This window comes from Xenopus tropicalis, chromosome 4 (genome assembly GCF_000004195.4).
Source record: "Xenopus tropicalis strain Nigerian chromosome 4, UCB_Xtro_10.0, whole genome shotgun sequence".
NCBI lineage: Eukaryota > Metazoa > Chordata > Amphibia > Anura > Pipidae > Xenopus > Xenopus tropicalis.
The window spans coordinates 36,311,851-36,331,151 of record NC_030680.2 but is presented as its reverse complement, the minus strand read 5'-3'; the positions used below and the strand labels follow the sequence as shown (position 1 = coordinate 36,331,151).

General features: G+C 41.4%; 1 protein-coding gene and 1 long non-coding RNA gene across 3 annotated transcripts; one reads left to right on the top strand and one right to left on the bottom strand.

The window, feature by feature from the left end:
- The first annotated feature begins 1,335 nt into the window (after window positions 1-1,335).
- Window positions 1,336-4,019, top strand: LOC105945466. Its single transcript, XR_001169030.3, has 2 exons — window positions 1,336-3,559; window positions 3,703-4,019. It is a non-coding gene; the product is annotated as an uncharacterized LOC105945466 (long non-coding RNA).
- c11orf95 (chromosome 11 open reading frame 95) lies at window positions 3,953-19,083 on the bottom strand. Of its 2 annotated transcripts, none has more exons than XM_002941744.5 (6): window positions 18,619-19,082; window positions 13,496-13,936; window positions 10,773-11,981; window positions 9,214-9,948; window positions 6,230-6,664; window positions 3,953-5,107 (listed from the first exon to the last, which is right to left on the bottom strand). In XM_002941744.5, exons 1-6 carry the CDS (start codon window positions 18,836-18,838, stop codon window positions 4,683-4,685), a joined length of 3,465 nt encoding a protein of 1,154 aa, XP_002941790.3. In that variant the 5' UTR covers window positions 18,839-19,082; the 3' UTR covers window positions 3,953-4,682. The 2 variants fall into 2 exon arrangements, with proteins under 2 accessions (XP_002941790.3, XP_004919231.1); XM_004919174.4 differs by having other exon boundaries at window positions 4,502-5,107; window positions 9,214-9,900; window positions 18,619-19,083.
- Window positions 19,084-19,301: the final 218 nt, after the last annotated feature.

Here is a 19,301-nt window from a genome sequence, read left to right as displayed (position 1 = left end):
CGTCTGAAGTTTGCCAATGAACACCTGAATGATTCTGTGAGTGACTGGGAGAAGGTGCTGTGGTCTGATGAGACCAAAATAGAGCTCTTTGGCATTAACTCAACTCGCTGTGTTTGGAGGAAGAAAAATGCTGCCTATGACCCCCAAAACACCGTCCCCACCGTCAAGCATGGGGGTGGAAACATTTTGCTTTGGGGGTGTTTTTCTGCTAAGGGCACAGGATAACTTATTTGCATTAACGGGAAAATGGACGGAGCCATGTATCGTGAAATCCTGAACGACAACCTCCTTCCCTCTGCCAGGAAACTGAAAATGGGTCGTGGATGGGTGTTCCAGCACGACAATGACCCAAAACATACAGCAAAGGCAACAAAGGAGTGGCTCAAGAAGAAGCACATTAAGGTCATGGAGTGGCCTAGTCAGTCTCCGGACCTTAATCCAATAGAAAACCTATGGAGGGAGCTCAAGCTCAGAGTTGCACAGAGACAGCCTCGAAACCTTAGGGATTTAGAGATGATCTGCAAAGAGGAGTGGGACCAACTTTCCTCCTAAAATGTGCGCAAACTTGGTCATCAATTACAAGAAACGTTTGACCTCTGTGCTTGCAAACAAGGGTTTTTCCATTATTATTAAGTCTTTTTTTGTTAGAGGGTTCAAAAACTTATTTCACTCAATGAAATGCAAATCAGTTGCTATCTTTTATTTAAAGTTATTTTTTCGATTTTCCTTTTGATGTGCTACCTGCCACTGTTAAAATAAACCTACCATTGAAATGATACTGTTGTGAGACTTTTCATTTCTTTGTCATTGAACAAACTTACAAAATCAGTGAGGGGTCAAATAATTATTTCCTCCACTGTATTTGGTGGAGAACTGACAAGAGTTGAAAACTTACCACAAATCCTTGTTGAAGGTACGTGGTCTCCATTAGGCCCAGAGCACGATAATCGAATCAGATCTGATTTAAGGGCAAAGCTCTGCTTGTTTGGTGATATCTGGAGGTACAGAGGCAGCTTTATAAAGGTTTAACTAATGTTTTCCTTTACAATGTGGGCCAAACATTTGGAGGTGGGAATTGGAATATCTGCTTAAATTTTAGGCACCCCCAGCCCTTAGGCTGATGCCAGATGTGGCGTAGGGCTGATATTTTTGGCAAGCGGAAAAACTTTTGGCGAAAATACAGCCCTACGCCTGCTACTTGTGCCTGCACCCGAATGAATGAGATACGCTCGGGTGCAGGCACAAGTAGCCGATATACGCATAGAAACGCGAGCGTATCTCATTCATTCGGGTGCAGGCACAAGTAGCAGGCGTAGGGATGTATTTTCGCCAAAAGTTTTTCCGCTTGCCGAAAATATCAGCCCTACGCCACATCTGGCATCAGCCTTATAATTGGTTCTTTTTCTCTGGAAACTCTTTATAAGCAAAAAGCTGTCTTCTCAGTCTACTGTGCATATGACCCACCCAGGGCTGCAGCGAGAATAAGAAGATTGTGATACTGTGCTCCTACAGCTTTCAGTAAACAGGAGCACCGGCCAGGGGGCTCAGGAGAGCAATTTTAATCACTGGGGTGATCCTTTCTTCATCATTCAAGGTCAAGTCCCCTGAATTTAACTGCTTATTTGGTTGATAAAACCAGGAAACAGTGGCTGCACAGACAGAGCACTCCTTACTGCAGACAGCGGCGATGAGCCCAAACCATTAGCCACATGCATAGGCTCAGCCTTCTGTAAAACCAATGTATTTAGAAAAATTAAATAGAAAACATTGATGGAAAAAAATTACAGTGGCTAAATTTCCAAATTATTCATATAAAAATCTGTTTCTGTTTTCTCTACCTTAACATTGGTACAACATCCTTAACTTCTGAAATGAAATCTGTACAAAAACATGATGGGAAGGGGGGTCAGACAGAAGTTACAAATGGTATGTGTCCTTATAGCTAATCTGACCTTCTATCAGTCAGTATAATGGTACGTGTCCTTATAGAAAATCTGACCTTTTATAGGGCAGTATAATATGCAGTACAAAGCCTTTATTTGCGTTATATACATAGGTGCTACTTAAAAAAGCATTCAAATGCTTACCAGAACATATAAAATTCTTTCTGAAAGATTTTTTATCGCCACAGTGGCTACTCCAACATGCATTAATATAATAATGTCATGCCACTTTTATAAAAAAAAAAAAAAAGGGGGGGGTTTATTAAAGTGACATCACCCAATAGATCAAAAAGTGCCATTCTGCTATTTTTCACTTCCTGCTTAGCTAATCTTGGCAAATATGCCAACTTGACTAAAGTTTGATCTAATCTTGGGGAAATGAAATAACTGGATTGCTACAGCCGATTCACTCAAGGGCCAAACGATTGATTCACATTCCCAGGATGTATGCAGGGGTGAGGAACAGGATTTTTAAACTTGCCTAATTGACATCTGGATGACTTCTAGAAAGATATCAGTTGGTTACGCCTATCTAAGAGCCCCATACGCGGGCCAATAAGCTGCCAACTCAGGCTATTGCCCGTGCATGGCAACCTTAACAGATGCAGGTATAGCTTGCTATTCCCCTACAGTGCTGGCAGCAATAGGTGGAATTCTAAATGCTGCCTTGCAAAAAGCTACCCACTGCTACTGTAAACATGACCTTGGATGATGCTGCCTGTGACTTTAAAGTGATACTGACATGAAAACACTACTTTTTAAAATGTGAATCTACATAAAAAGTTGCCTATAGGTCACATTGATCAGTTTTTGCTGCTTCAGTAAGTAATTGTTACTTGAAGTTCCTAAACCTGACTGTTTTGCCAACCTGACTGTCCCTTTTCAACCAGTTATAGCTTCTAATGCTAACGGACTCCTGATGCACAAATATGGCCGCCCCCTCATAAAGGAACATGGGGGGATCAGGTAAGTAATGTAAAAGCATCTGGCAAATACTTTTATGGCAAAATTATAAAATGCATGCAAAGATATTGTTATGAAAGGTAAAAAGGTTTCATTTCTGGTGTCGGTGTCTCTTTAAGGGCATGTAGTGATAAAAAATAAATCATTTTGCGGCAAGAAAAATATTCCTTTATGGTTGTGTCCTAACATTTGGTAAGGGACCTCTTACGCTGAAGTAAGACTGACTCTTCCAATATTCCTAGGAATCTCACAAAGAGGCTAAAGGGCCTGTTTAATATTAAGCAGATGCTTAAAAAATAAATTAATAGATGTGCCAATTTACAATTTGGTTTCATTAATAAAAATGCAACGTTTTGTACTATATCTTATCTAGCTGCGGAAGTAACACTGAATATATCTTTAGCTCTCCACTCCGGGGGGTAGCCTGGCAATAGAAAACTTGTCACAAGCAGAACAGGGATGTGCAGGCGATTGGCTGAATTGCATCAGCCCATAGGATTCATGAACAGCACAAGAAAAGGAAGGAAGTAGCCAATTGTTGCCTGCGCCTCCTGCTGATGTCACTCCATTGGATCACTCAGCGCGGTTGTGGGTGGGTGCACCGACTGACCTAGAGATATACTCTTTGCTTCCTTTCCAGGAATATATACCAGGTATAGATGTTAAAGCTACATTTTTGTCATTTTCAAACTTTTACAAAAGTTTTAAACATTTTCTTTAAAAAAATGCAATTTTCCTTGATTCGATAAAATTATGGTGAAATAGAATATTTACAAAGTTTTTTCTAATTTTCTAGATTTTAGCAATTGAGAAAAATCTTGAAAGATCAAAATAAAAAAAATTGACAGCTAATACCTGATGAGCTTCTGTAACAGTCAACTGAAGGTGTGTTTTCAACATTCAAGCAAATGTATAATGTATAAATCTGCCTCCTTGATTCCATCTGACGATGATGTCCGTTTACATACAGGAGACCTTGCTAATAATATTTGTGAACATGTGTTTCACCTGAATTCCGAAATGAAATCACTTTCATTGAGATGCCATTTCTGTTCAAAATTTGTTTTATACTGAGAAAAAAAAACCAGTAAAAATAATGTTTTGCAAGGGAATCCTTTGTACATAATGTTACCCAGTAAACGTTTTGCCATCAGAGAACCAATACTCCCCTAATCACATCCTCTAGCCTGTACAACATGATGGGAAACAAACAAGATTTACAGTGGAGACCGCTCTGACTCTAAACATGTTAATAAATTAATAATAGGAATATTCATTGGCTTCCTTTTTTTGCAGGGGGTTCTTCACTCAAAAGTGCTCCTCGGAGCATTCTGAAGCAGGGAACACAAAAAAAAAAATTTTTTTTTTAAATAAACTTTTGTTCGTTAACAAAAAATTATATTTTTGAGATGATCCCTTTACTTCTGTTAAACAAAAGGAGCTTATTTTTGGATGCGTCTCAGCAGAGCATGATGAAAGGAGAGGAGCATGGTTATGCATATTGTAGGAAGCAGCAACAAGGGAGCTCTGCAGATTTGTTAAATGAAATTTCTTGGACAGTCAGTGTCTGACAGGAAGGAGCCAAATGAGCCACAACACAAGTCTCTGTCTGAAAACATAAAGAGAAATAATTGCCGCACTACATAAGGCAATCTTCACAATGAGTGATAAAAAAAAGAAGAGTGGAAACCAGCAGAGTCTATGTAATCCTCTTTCTTCAGAACAACCTGCCACACACACAAAAAAAAACTGTTATGTCCAATAGGGTCTCTTGTTTTACTCTATGTTCTTCCTCCTGCCCTTTTTTAGCTCATCCTGTGGCTGCTGTTTAAAGCATTCCTCAGAGTGTATGTAATGCAGGGCCATCTCACTGTACGCCTCTAGAATCCTTTGCCTTTCCTCAGCTGTGAAGTCCACTGAATAAGGATGCACCTGAACAATGTGACGCTTAATAGTGCTGACTTTCAGGGTGGCCAAGGTGCCCCCGCACACCATGCAGATAAGACCCTGACGACGACAGTCGTAGTCCATCATGAATTCTGTACGCCAGCGGACCTGGTAGTTGCGCTTAGCACTGTTACAAGGTGGGGGGAGGGATGGCGCTGAGGATGCAGGTTTGGAAACAGATGGGGTGATCATTTTTGATTGAGGGTTACAGATTTCAGCATTTAATCCATTGTTTGCAGATAATGATGACTCTTCTGTAAAGAGATTAAAAAAAAAGTGTATCAGAATAATAAAAACAGAAGGTAAATAAGATCTACCTTTCTGATTTACTGAATACGCTATTTTGGGGTTTTCCTAAGGCTTGCTTAGTCATCCTCCTATGTATATCAATCACCTATTACAATTATACAACCTGCCTTTAAAACCCCCATAAATCAATTAATAAGAATATGTTTAAAAGCACGTGTGGTACTGGTTGGTTACACTGGACATTCCCTGGCCAATACCAGCATCAAGGGTGGAGATAAAGGTTGAAGGGGCATGGCAAAATTAGCAGTAGGACTTGGAGGGCATAGGGGAAGTTTTTCTGGGTGCACATAGAAAGTGGTGATATTAGGTAGTAGGGTTTAAATCGGGCAAATGTCAAAAAAATATAAGGCAGTATTTTGCTGAGGTACAAGCATTTAATGAGAGTAGTTGGGCAGGAGATCAGGCTTACCAGGAGTGTGTGCACTGCAGCAAATACTAGGCTTACAAGAATGGCAAGAGTATTGAGTGATATGTACCCAAGTGGGCCGTGTCAGGGATGCGGCAAAAGCAGGATTTTGAGGGTAATATCAAGCTTTTTAAACAGGGCAGAGAAAGCGGCGGTTATCAGGCTTTGAGAGACAAGCGGCGTTATCAGGCTTTTGGAGAGAGAGGGCAGGAGAGCAACTGTATCAAGCTTTCAAAAAGGGCAGAAGAGCGTCAGAATGAGGCGTTCAGAGAGGGCAGGAGAGTGGCAGGATCAGGCTTTCGGAGAGGGCAGAGAGCGATGAAATCAAGACTTTGAGTGGGATGGAGAGCGATGGTCTCAGGCTTTTGGAGAGGGCAAGAGATCAGCAGTGTCAGACTTTTGGGAGGGCAAGGGTGCACAATCCATTAGATAGTCCTTGGTAACCAACTAATACCACAACTGTCCATTCCACAGCAGAGAAAAAAACCAAAAGGATACAAATTTGTCCATAGCTCCAGATCACAATATTCAAAGGGATTGTAAAACGCTTGGCTCACTTCACAGCAAGCCATACATATTTTGTCCCTTGTACCACCACACAGCAGCATGGAGAAAAAGAAGCTTAAGTGTAAGTCCAGTTACTTCACACAGTCTCCCTTACCATTGATTTCAATATAGATTTCATCTCCTCCATCTTGGTGGACTATCTTCTTGTGGCCTGCAGCCATTTTTTGTTCCCACTCCTCCATGACCACGGTCTTCTCTTGGTCACTAAAGTAGGTGGTATCTGGGTGCTTCTGCTGGATGTGCATCTTAACAGAACTAATTTTGGGATTCATTAAAATAACCCCACACACCATACAGATCAATCCATCCTTTTGTGGCGTGTAATCCATCAGATACTCCAGCTTCCAGCGCTCATGCTGATAAGTACGAGGATCATTTGTCACTCCTTGGACTCTTCCAAAGGCAAAATCCCATGAGGCTCCACGACCCTCTGTGGTCTGCGCATTTGTCGTAGTGCTTTTCTCATCTTCGGCCTCTTCAACAAGGTCACCATTTGCCACTATGACACCATCCTGAATGGTGTCTGAATCTGTGTAAAGTGGAAGCAGAGAAATAAATGAATCAGTCAACCAATAGGAGAGGTGTGATTGAGAAATAAAAATCAAGGGTGCATAGGAAATAAAAAAAGAAGGCTTATATGATTAAAATTAACTAAGCCAGTGTCAACAGTAACAGTTTCCACCCTGCTTTGTAAAATTGAAATATATATTTGCAGTTCAATATGGCAGCTCTCCCTGATATTGTCAGTATCAGGCAAATGACTCCACTCACCCCACAGTCACCATAATATTAAAAGAAATAAGTGCTTTATCTTTATTATAGGAAAAAAAAAACCCTCAAATGTCTTATTCTTGTGTTACCCAAATATTTTTACAGTTGAATATGTCTCACAGGTAAGAAAGGTTAGGGACCCCATACATTAGAGTATCCATGTATTTGTTAATACTGGTGGATTAGACCAGAGACTATATGTTTTTGGAGGCTCATGTTGGTGTTGAGTGGAACTGAGCCTGATTTGGTCACCCAAGTGCAGGGCCAATATGATTGTTTGCCCTAGGGCCAATGATTGGATTACACAGCGTGCCCTGTTTTCAAACATAATGGGGAGGGCCCGTACACACGAGGATATTCTGCCGACTCGATATAAAGAGGCTGAATTGGCAGCAAAAATCTGCCAATCCACAGATATCTTAAACACTTTAAAATAAAGAGGGTTGCCAAAATGCACTTAGAATATATATTATTTGTCTGGAAAGCTTGAATATATGTATATTCTCAGTTTCAGCATTTTCATTGTATATGTATTTAATATATATAAAACACATTTATACAATCGTTATATACATCACTTTGTTGAAATTTTTAGGTTTCTTGTGTGGCTGGTGTGGGTTGTCCAAATCTCTTGGTACAATATCAGGCCTCATTTACAATGTAGAATGGAGTGCAAACATTTTTTTTTGTACTTTACAGGCTACATCCTGCATTGTGTAATAGTTTTAGGCCTCTGCACTCCATTTTGCATAGACATATGGCTCTTCTCAGTAATACAGTATGACTACATTAGTCAGTGCTGTCTTGTTAAGGGGCAAGGAGGGAACATAAGCTGTCCCCTCCTGCCCCTACCGCACACGTTATTGGGAGGTACATGGTAGGAAGTGGCAGGAAGCACAACCCGCATTGGGGCCATGGCTTTACCACCTGCCCTAAGCTATTTAAATTAAAGTACATCCTAACTCCTATTGAATCACACATGTAGGCACAAATAAGACATTTTATTATATAAATAAGAAAAATAACACTGAAATTAAAATGTTTTGCATGCATTTATACCCTATCCCCCCTTTTTTTTGTTGTGTTAAACAATACTAATTTATTGTCTTACAGATTATTCTTTTAAAAGTTACCCACAGGTAAAGCAAAGCAAGGGCTTAACTATTTTTTACAGTTATCTGTCCCCCTAAGGACCACTGCTTTCTTGGTATTTAAAAAGATACTTACACTAGGAATGAAACCTTTTGTCTTAGATCTACATAACATTGAGATGGGACAGTCAGGTTGGCAAAACAGTCAGGCAATCAAGTAACAATTAGTTACAAAAGCCCTAGCAGTGAAAAATCAACATGACCTTTTAATGTACATTAATATTTTGAAGAGTATTTTTTTAGCGTATCACTTTAAAGTAGAAGGAAAGGCTAATAAAGGAAGCTTCCTGCTAACTGGCTCAGATCACACATTCCTAAGGGGGGGAGTTCTTGCCATTCTTTGGGGGGGGGAGCAGGAGAGGGGAGAGAGGAGAGAGCTGCGAGTCTCTGGCACAGGAAAACAAACAGACAAGAAATCCTGTATCTTTTGACAGAGAAGTCAGTGCAGCGTTTCTTTGAGTGCTTATGGCTGTATTTACATAGACCTTTCTGATTAAAGGAACAGTAACATCAAAAAATTAAAGTGTTTTAAAGTAATTAAAATATGTGCTGTTGCTTTGCAAAAAAATGGTGTTTTTACTACAGAAAATCTACTATATAAATAAGCTGCTGTGTAGCCATGGGGGCAGCCATTCAAGCTGGAAAAAGGAGAAAAGGCACAGGTTACATAGCAGATAACTAGTAGATAAGCCCCATATAATGGGGGTTTATCTGTTATCTGCTAAGTAACCTGTGCCTTTTCTCCTTTGAATGGCTGCCCCCATGGCTACACAGCAGCTAACTTATATAAACTATAGTAGTCTTTCTGAGGCAAACACACCAGTTGTAGCAATGCAGGGCAACAGTACATTATATTGTAATTACTTTTATACACTTTCATTTTTTGGTGTTACTGTTCCTTTAAGCTTACTTGGTTTTTACCTTTCCTTCCCCTTTAAGGATGGTGGCTCCCATTCATAGTAATATCAATGCATATATACAAAGTTCCTTGTGCTGTGCAGAATAATCTATGCCTGTGTTTTACTGAGCAGTTTGTAGGTTACTTATAAATTCTTTATAAATAAGAAAAATTATTTTTTAAATACTGTATCAAACAATTTTAAAATATGAAGAAGCAGGCTAAAGATAACAGGGAAGTTAAGACCATTTCCCTTACCTCCGGTTGCTTCTTTCTGTAGTTCAGGCACCATCTTTCTCACTTCAGCCACCCGTGTCTCCCACTCGTGGATAACAGCATTTTTCTCTTCAGTTGTAAAGTTCCCTGTGTGTGGATGTTTCTGTATGATGTGCCGTTTGATGCTACTCTCTTTCAAAACAGTGAGGGATGAGCAGCAGTACATGCATACAACACTGCCCCGCAGCCCATTGTAATCCATCAAGAAATCTGAATGCCAGTGGTGCTGATAGGCACCATACTGGCTGTTGTCCTTGTTCTCCCTCCAAAGGCAAACCTCCCAAAGCATGGGGTCAATTCCAAGGGGCCAACGGGTAACATCAGCAGAAGGTGGTTTAAGAAGAGTTGAATCTGCTGCAGAAACTTTGGGAGCGATTGCTCTCCAGGATTTGGCCAGTTCAGATGTTGCAGACAAAGTAGGCATTAAGGGCTGGGCAGAGGATGCCATGGGCATGATGGGCTGGACTGGGGCAGGCATGATGGGCTGGACCAGTGAGGGTATGACGGGCTGGACTGGGGCAGGCATGATGGGCTGGACCAGGGAGGGTATGATGGGCTGGACCGCGGAGGGTATGATGGGCTGGACTGGGGCAGGCATAATAGGCTGAAGGGTTGATGACTTCCAAGGCTTCATGAGGCAAGGTTTCAAGGGATGAATAACGGAGGAATCTGGTATGACAGATACACGAGCAATGATGAGTGGTGTTTGAGAGTCCACTGGGAATTAGTAGGAAGAAAAAAAAAACACATTATGCTGTCTATAGATCTATATAACTTTTGTTTACAGTCTACATGGGTCTTACCCGTGCTTTTCAATGTTAAATTTCTCCTCCCATCTCTTCTTTATCTTTCCACTCATGTAAGGGCTTATAGTCAAGGGTGTTTTGCTAACATATCAGTATTTTGTGTCCATAAACCTAAAGCTGAGAACAGGTTATTTAATTTGTCAGGCCATCCAAACCCTATAAGTTCTCCACCATCTCTGTGGGTGGAATACGGGGCTCCTGCTAATTAAGCCTATGAGGGGGAATGAGGGAGCCAAAAAAAAAAAGAAAACAGGTATAGGACCCATGTATAGGACCCATTATCCAGAATGTTCGGGACCAAGGGTATTCCGGATAAGGTGTCTTTCTGTAATTTTGATCTCCATACCTTAAGTCTACTAAAAACTTAATAAAGCATTATATAAACCCAATAAGTTTGTTTTGCATCCAATAAGGGTTAATTATACCTTAGTTGGGATCAATTACAAGGTACTGTTTTATTACTACAGAGAAATAGAAAATCAGTTTGAAAATTCTGAATTATTTGATAAAAATGGAGTCTATGGATAACGGGTTTCCGGATAAGGGATCCCATACCTGTACTATATTGTGCTTATACTGTGCCCACACTACAGTCAGTGAACTAACTCCTTCTCCTATTACATTCTAGGCAGGCCTGCCATGCCTAGAAACACTGCACACCATAAACCAGTGCACAGTGGTATTTCACTATATAAATCTTCCTCTCCACCCATTTTCTCAATTAAGAAGCCTCACCTTTTAGAACAGGCAGCCCAATGCCCAGAACTGCCTTTCCGTTGAGATCCATATGCTGCGTTTGTACTGTCTGTTTGTTTTTTGCATCCAAGAGCAGCTTCTTTCCATCATCCACTGTTATCTGAGCCCGCACTGTTGTTTGCACCTTCCCTTTATTCAGTTCTGTTCCATGTCCCTCCTCTATTGCCTGTGAAGTATCTTTTTGCAGATTTCTTCCCTGTAGCTGATCTGCTTCAGCAATTGTGTCATCCTCACTTGGGGGATCTTCACTTTTCTTTTGCACCTTTAATGACTTATGGAATTTATTTAAAGGCTCTTCCTGTCTCTTCTGGTCCTCCTTATGCTTTGCATTGTCTGACTCAAGAGCAGGTCTTGGCTTAGTGTCTTTACTGTCCCATAACTGAGCCTCTTTCTTGTTTAAGTGCTTTCCTTCCAATAGTGGAGACTTTCCTGATTTTATGGCCTCTTCTTCTGGCCCTGGCGCTTCTTGCTTTTCATCTGTTGGGTGTCGAGATTTTCTTGTCTTTTGTTTATCACATTCTAGTCTTTGATCATTTATCTCCTTAAGCTTCTCCTGCTCCAGCCGTGGTACACTACTCAGCTTAAGCTGATCTTTCTCCGTTTGGGACTCATTATCACTGGAAACATCCTCTTCCATTACCTCAAATGTAGAAGCACTGTTTTGTTTTTCAAGCCCTTCTGAAATATCCTTGTCATCATTAACAACCACATTAGGTTCCTTGACAAATTCATTACTTTCCTCAATGTCTCTTTTTTCCAAATCATCATCTTCCTCATCCTCCTCCTCCTCCTCATCATCATCTTCTTCTAATTCATCTTCCACCTCTTCCTCTATGTTCTCTCCACGATTTGCCCAAGCTTCAAGGATCACACTTTTCTGAGTAGGAGTAAGTTGTAAGGATGTAGGGTGTGTTTGCAGTATGTGGTTTTTTATGTCAGCCAGGTTAAGGCTGGGTAGGACTGTAGCACACATCATGCAGTGAAGCTGGTTGCCCTGACAATCATAATCCATGAGAAATTCAACTCTGAACCACTGCTGAAGTGACTCATTTAAATACTGCTCTAAATGGCTAGTGTCCGGTGAAGAAGGTTGTATAATTTCAGGTCCCGCTAAGGGCCGCCAGGTTCCTTTACTAACAGGGGGGAGGCGTCGTCGCCTTTTCTTAGGAATGGGGATGCCAGGGTCCTCTGCAAGAAAAGAGCAGACTTGATAAGCAGATACCTCAAACAGGCTTGTGTGAGGGTCAGTTTATGCAACAAAATCTAAGGATATTAGCATTCAGTTGTATTATGACAAACACACTGTTATTCAAGACAATCTGCAATTTGTTTCTGTTTCTTGTGGCTGAACTGTCTAAAATTCAGTCTGATTCCAACGCATTTCAAATACTTTGATTAGATTCTCAGTGGGCATTCAAATATTGATGACTTCTTCTCTCACTTCGCCATGCAGAAGTTCTTCATCCTCCCATAGGAAATAAAGAGATTTCGCCAGGTCTATGCTAGTGGAAAAGGTCACCATTATATTAGCAGATGTAGAAGTTGCTTATAAATTGGGCAAAAACAAATTTAAAAAAGTTCAAACTTCTGTTGAGGTTGTACCAGAGGGAAACATTTTCAAAGTTGCAAAAATGTCTAATTTTTCAAACTTCAATGCTTTATAAACGAGCCCCTAAACTCCAGACTGAAGAGCTGCAAAACAAAAGCAAAAATAAATAAACTACAAATTTTCTTAGCGCTCTAAAAATGAATAGAGCAGTTCACCTTTAAATTGACTTTTAGCATGATGGAGACAGTAACATTCTGAGACAATTTACAACTGGTTTCCATTTTTTTTTTTTTTTAATTTATTTAGCAGCTTTACAGTTTGAAATTTCAGCAGCTGGTAGATATGGTCCAATGCAGTGCTATGAAACTGGAATATAAATAACAGAAGGCCTGATAAGTAAAAAGTTACAATAGTCTTACAAACTTTTAGCTTTTTAGATGCCAGGGTTAGTTATTCTCATTTAAAAGCTACAAAGAGGCATAAAAAAGCAAATACTGCAAAAACTATAAAACATAAAAACCAATTAAAAAGTAGTTATGAACAGGATATAATATAATAAACTAAAGCATAACTTAAAGGTCAACCACCCCTTCAATTGTAAACATCATATGAGAGCAGGAGTGGTCTGAGGGTGGGAAATATGAGGTGGTCTTTAACTATACACCTGAAAGCTGAAATAGTGCATACTAAGATGCATACTAAGGCTTGGAGGGGAAATGACTACAGGAAACAGTAGGTAGAGAGGAGTCACCCAGTGACTGTGAGGGGAACCAAACTGCAGTTGGAGATGAGGAAGCAAATAAAAGCTTTAAGTTATTGCACACATCCATCAGTTGAGGAGTCAGATAAAGTGAGACAAATAATAGCTGAGGGTATAGAAAATGGAAGAAACCAAAGGCAAGGAACAGGGGTCTGCAGTAAACCTGGGCAAGCCCTATGGAACACATGGCATTTTCTTTACCGGTGTAAAAACGCAGGACAATAGGTGGGCGGCCTGCATATAAAAAGTGACAGAAAGGAATAGGACACATCTGTTACTGCAGATGTTGGTCAGGACACATCGCCCATTTCTATGTTGCCATTTTTTTTTTTCAAAAGTGGAGAAAAATCTGTGCCTTAAGCCCAATAATAATGGAAAGTCATGGTTTATTACCTGCAGTTGTCAGCGTTTGAGCATCCACAGAAAGGTGTGCATCCCAGCTGCCAATAATGACCTCTTTTTCACTGGATGTCCAGTTTAGGGAATAGGGGTGTTTCTGCAGAATATGACGTTTGATGGTGCTAAGTTTCAAAGTAGCTAATGAACTTCCACACACCATGCAGATCATGCTGTGACTGCGAGCATTGAAGTCCATCAGGTATTCAAGCCTCCAGTGATTGTGGTAATAACGGCGGTGGTCCTTCCCAGGAATGCGGCTGTTCCCAGGCCTGGAAGCCCTCTCTTCACAATGGTCAGGTGCTACTCCTCCTCCAAGTATCTGGCCATCTCCACTAATATCTGGGGAACTCCAGCAACCAGGACGAGAGGATGAAAAGAGTCCTGCCCCTTGTGACTGAGATAGGTCTGGGTACAAAACATCTGTAAAGCTGCTGTCTAAAAAATAAACATATAGTTAAGGTTAAAAAGGAAAAGCATAACAGATTAAAGGAGAAGTCAAATCAATATATAATTTTTTGCCTCAGAAAAGAAAACATAATTCTAAGCAACTTTGCAATATACATTCATCACAAATTTGCAATGGGTTTTTACTTATTTGTAGATATAATTGCTATTAGAAGCAGTGTTTGCCAGTCTTCTTCTATTCTCTGTCCTGGTGGCTCTGACTGTTGAACCAATATAAAACAAGCCAGCAGACTGACAGACCTGACCTGCTGGAGGAGACTCACCTTGGCAACATTGTTTGAAAAGTAACAACCAGGAGTTCAGCAAATGTTGCTTTCAATAGAAGTTACATTTACAAATAACTATTGAAGCACGAAAAATTTTCAATACATTTACACTGGAAAGCAAACTGAGCAAACTGTCATTCCATTATCCCATTAGTGTTCTGTGGTCCCCTAGTGCAGTTTTAGCTCTGTGACAAGGTGCAAACACAGCAAAAATGAACCACAAGGTGTCAAACTGCCAGATGTTTCTTTTCCCCACTTTATGTGCTTTGTCTTCCTATGACCACGATCTTTGTTTTTAAGAGCCCTCGAAAGTTCCCTCATTAAGCCATAATTTTGGGAGTTTTATTAAAAAATGCCTCAAACAATTACCTTTCCTTACATTTCCCCCAGTCCCCAGCAACCAATGTTCTCTTGTACACAGACATTATTAGGCCAGTGGACACAACAAATTGTGGTGTGACAAAGAACTCTGCATGATGTGCATGTAACAGGGGTAGGCTGATCAGAGCATAGGGGCTGGTCTCGGCCTGTGCTATTTGACAGAAAAAAAATGTTTTTTGCACTCAAAAGTAAATGCGACAAAAACGCCCGCTCAATCCAATGCATATGGTGCGAGGAAAAAAAGTGATAAAAGAACACCCACTGATTTTATGCATTTGGCATGAAAAAATTAGCGAAAAATGTCAACTGACTCCAATGCATATAGCATGAGAAAAAAACACAAGGAATAAATGCCCATGGTAAGAGAAAAAACACATGACCAATGCATTTGGTTAATTTTTCCATGGTTTTTCGGATTTTTTGGGCAAAACACAACAGTATCAGTGATCACTAGTGGCAATCCTATTCCCACTCTCCATAAGAGGACATTAAAATGCAGAAGGGTTCGCTAAAGGCAAATCCCCTACCCGAGTGTGCCTTAAGTGCTCATACACATGGTGCAATTGCTGCATGGTAGAGTTTACATGTGTTCTATTTACATGATAACATCATGTAACTCAATTACATCCACATTCACATGCCCTCGGTTACAGACCCACGGACACACTCACATCAGTTCACACCTCGAACTTAAAAAAAACCATCACAGAACAAATGCAGATACAAACACATGTGTAAAGGTGGCCATACACGCACCGATATTATCGTACGAAACCTCGTTTCGTACGATAATCGGTGCGTGTATGGCATGTCAGCGAGCCGACCGATATCGCAGGAAGCTGCTGAAATCGGTCGGCTCCCTGATCGGCCAAGTTAGAAAATTTTGATCGGGCGCCATAGAAGGCGCCTGACCAAAATTCTCCCTTCAGAGCTGAATCGGCAGAAGGAGGTAGAAATCCTATTGTTTCTACCTCCTTACCTGCCGATTCAGCCCTGAATGGTGTGTGGCGGATCTGACGATGTTTCGTGCGACCGATGGTCGTACGAAACATCGTCGGATCGCCACGTGTATGGCCAGCTTAAGGCACTGGTGAGCAATTATATCTGTTTGCTTTGCATTAGAATTGCAAAAGTCAATATGCATTTTTTCTTTTTTTGGGGGGAATGCAAAATGCATTGAACTCAAAGGGTTTTTTTTCATGCATTTTGTGCTGCATTTTTCTCACAGTGAAAATTTTTATGACAAAATGTAGGCATGGTTTCATGAAAAAAACTGAAAAGCATAATTTCCCTGCAAATCTGTGCCTGCTGAATAACTTTTCTCATCTCTAGTGTAATGAATAGGGTTGCTAACTTTTCTGGAAAAAAATACTGGCCTTCCTATATTTTCGCCTTTCCTCCCTATTAATAACCTTGGCATCAAGCATAATTATTTGGGCCAGGGTGGCATTATATTTGTAGCCAGGGGGGAAAAACTACATGTGGCAGATCACCCTCAGGATTGCCGTTAACCTTTACAGTCCCACGCTCTAGCACTGAGCTATCAAAGGCATCACCAACTGCAACAGTCTCTGGCAGGCTTATAACTATGCCATATTTGCCTATTAAGTAGCAGAGAAAACCAATTATAAAAAGCAAGACAACCCCAAGCAATGACTTTAGGTGAGGTAAGAAAACCAAAACACGTTTTAACTTTAATAGGGACTTTCTTTTAGTGTATTTTATTGCCTGTTTCTTCTACTATAAGGTTACGAGACCACTTGAAAATTTAGGGACAAGTCTAAAAGTCAAGCTTTAACATGCAATCAGTGCAGCCCTGCAACATACATGCAGTAGATGTACTACCACAAGGCAAATGCATATACAAAAATAAAGAGAATAAAGAATCCTACACCAGGGAAGGGTCAAGAATGGGCTGTGGGGGTAGTGTGGTAAAATTATAGTAATGCCGACTAAGTCCTCACATAACTTAGGGGCATATTTATAACAGTGTGTAAGCCAACATCAATGGTGATGTTGCCAATAGCAACCAATCAGATATTTGCTTTTGTTGTCAAAAAAAATCTAATTGCTGATTGGTTGCTATGGACAACATCACTGGTGATGCTGGCTTACACACTGTAATAAATATGCTTCTGCTGTAAACACACCCTAGTTTAGCACATGTATAGCAAACACTATATTCAACCATAAGAACCTTATCACATATGTAAACCATAGTCATGACAGTTTCAAAGTTTGGGCCTGCTTTGCGGTCTCTGAACCAGGACTGATGGCCATTATCAACAAAACTATGAATTCTGAATTGTACCAGCAAATTCTACTGAAAAATGAGAAGAGTATCTGACTGTGAACTTTCAACAGAAAGTGGGTCATGCAGCAAGACAAGTCCATCTACCAAAACAATGGTTAAAGCAGAAACAGTTAATGTTTTGTAAAGGATGAGTTACGTCCTGCACTTTATCCTATAGAAATAGTGTGGGGGGCCTGAAGCGGGCACTTCATACAAGGAAGCCCACTAACAGTGGTCTAATGGTTTAAAGATGGCCATACACAAGCCTATAAAAACTGCCGATTCAGTCCTCCAAGCTGATGTTCAAGACTGATAAGCAGTTATCAGAAATGTTTAGTTGTAGTTATTGCTGCCCAAGAAGGGTAACTCCAGTTTGTTACTGGAAACAAAGGTTTACATCTTTTTGCCAACCAGAAATAAGTTACTTTGGTCATTTTCCTCAATAAATGAACAAGCATTATATTTTGACTCATTTTAAGACATCCCAAAAAACATCATATGTTTGTAAAAATACAGAAAATTCAAACCCTTCATAAGCTTTCAAGAGTCACTGTAAGTATTCAGTATGTCTGGAGAGGCAAAAACCCTTATAACCTATGGCCAAAACTGTTGCAAGGCTGACCAGATATCAAAAAAGTTGCAGAAAATGTCTTTAGTGCCAGATGGATATTCTTATAGTGCATGTGAATCGGAATGTCTTGGCTTTGCAACAAAAAAATAATAATGGTAAATACCCAATACTTATTTAATGTATCATTAAATCATTGTCCCACTGGTGACAAAAAGTAAAAAGGAGACTCCTTCTCCCCCCCCCCCCATTGTGGATAAATCTGCTCTTATGCACAAAGTTTATCCAGGGACTGGCTCGCCTGCCCTTTTGGAATCAGAATAAGAATCAGAAATGTCAGCTCCTCACCTACTGATGGAAGCCACCAGATTTTAGACAGTGGGGGGGCAGAATGGGGGTGTAACTGGGTGGAATACTTGGGCAGAGTTTGGTGTGGTCAGGGCGGATCATGGGGTGTGGCTTAATAGCTCCAGACATATGATGTAGGTTAGGGATTGAAATGGTTGGAAAGAATGGGATAAAGGTGAAAGTACTTCAGTAAAACCCCTAAAACAGTTTGCAGCTCTCTAGTCCTCTAGCAAATGTCCTTTTCTCCCCAGGGAACAAGCTAAATCTCCTCTGTTGTTTCTGCACCCCGAGGCCCTTATCCCACCCCCCCATCACATTATCCCGCATAAAGGTGCTCATCTGTTCTCCAAAGTAGCACCACCCTCTGCTTCTCAGGTACCACTTTCCTAACAGCAATGGCTGCCCACTGGTGCCATGAATTCCATTCATTTCAGATGTGGCCCAATTCTAAGCTTGTCCCATTTAAATCCTTGTGTCCCACCTCCAGGTGTGAGCCACTAATGAGTTGCCCCAGGTACCCCATATACCCTCATTTATTTCCCTCACACACCAGTCTCCCCTGTGTGGCATGGGGGGGGGGGGGGGGTAAGCCCCGAGCAGAAGGTAATATTAATCACGTGATGAATAAAGAGCAGCCCGGGGGAATAGCGGAAGCGCCCTATCAGGAGTAGCTGAGTTGGTGGGCAGCTTGCAGAAGCAGCCCGCACTCTATGTATTTGATACTACCGCCTCTTTGTGCAAAGGCTAATTCCCATCGCTAGGTGTCACCCATTGGTATATAGGCTCCGCCACTTACCCCCCGTGGCCTCCTCCTTCATGCTAATCACCGAGCTTTCCTGCTCCAGGAGACCGCTCCTCGATGCTTGTTCTTCTTCTGGGCCCACTTGGGGCCCCCCTGTCACTTCATGCCCTTCTATCGCAGTTGTCGCCTCCTGCACAGCGGACACTGCCTCCCGCGCTTCTTTTACCTTCTTTCTTTTCTGTGCCCCCCGTCGGAACATTGGGACCTGAGACATCACAGGGCCAGCTTTACACAGCGCTCAGCACCGCACAGGAGGGCGGGGCTTACCGGAGACGTAACAAGGGGGCGTGGCCAGGCATATCCAAGCGCCGCACAGGACTGAGAGGCGGCGATGCTGTTTGGCAGAGAGAGAGGCGGGGTCTGCCCGCCGCGCCGCACAGGACTGAGGAGTTGTGGGCAGAGGCCATGTACGGAGGCGGGGCCGAGATCCAGCGCCGCACAGGACTTTATGGGTGGCGCTAGGATCGTCATCAGGGGGCCTAGGGGCAGATGGAGCCCAGATGTGTGTGCGTTGCTGCCCTCAGTTTCTAATGATTGTATTGCGCTTACCACACGAATAAAGCCCTTGTGCAGAAAACTCACACACTATCTGTACTGTACTTAGCGTTACAGTATATTGCAAGTGAGGAGAGTTGTAATGACTGTGAGATCCGTTATACAGCGCTAAAGGCACATAG

Coding starts and splice junctions, on each gene's coding strand:
- c11orf95 (XM_002941744.5), bottom strand. CDS start 18,838: ATGTCTCAGGTCCCAATGTTCCGACGGGGGGCACAGAAAAGAAAGAAG. Junction 9,949..10,772: donor TGGGCTGCCTGTTCTAAAAG/GTGAGGCTTCTT, acceptor ACTAATTCCCAG/TGGACTCTCAAACACCACTC. Junction 5,108..6,229: donor AATCTATATTGAAATCAATG/GTAAGGGAGACT, acceptor ATCTCTTTACAG/AAGAGTCATCATTATCTGCA.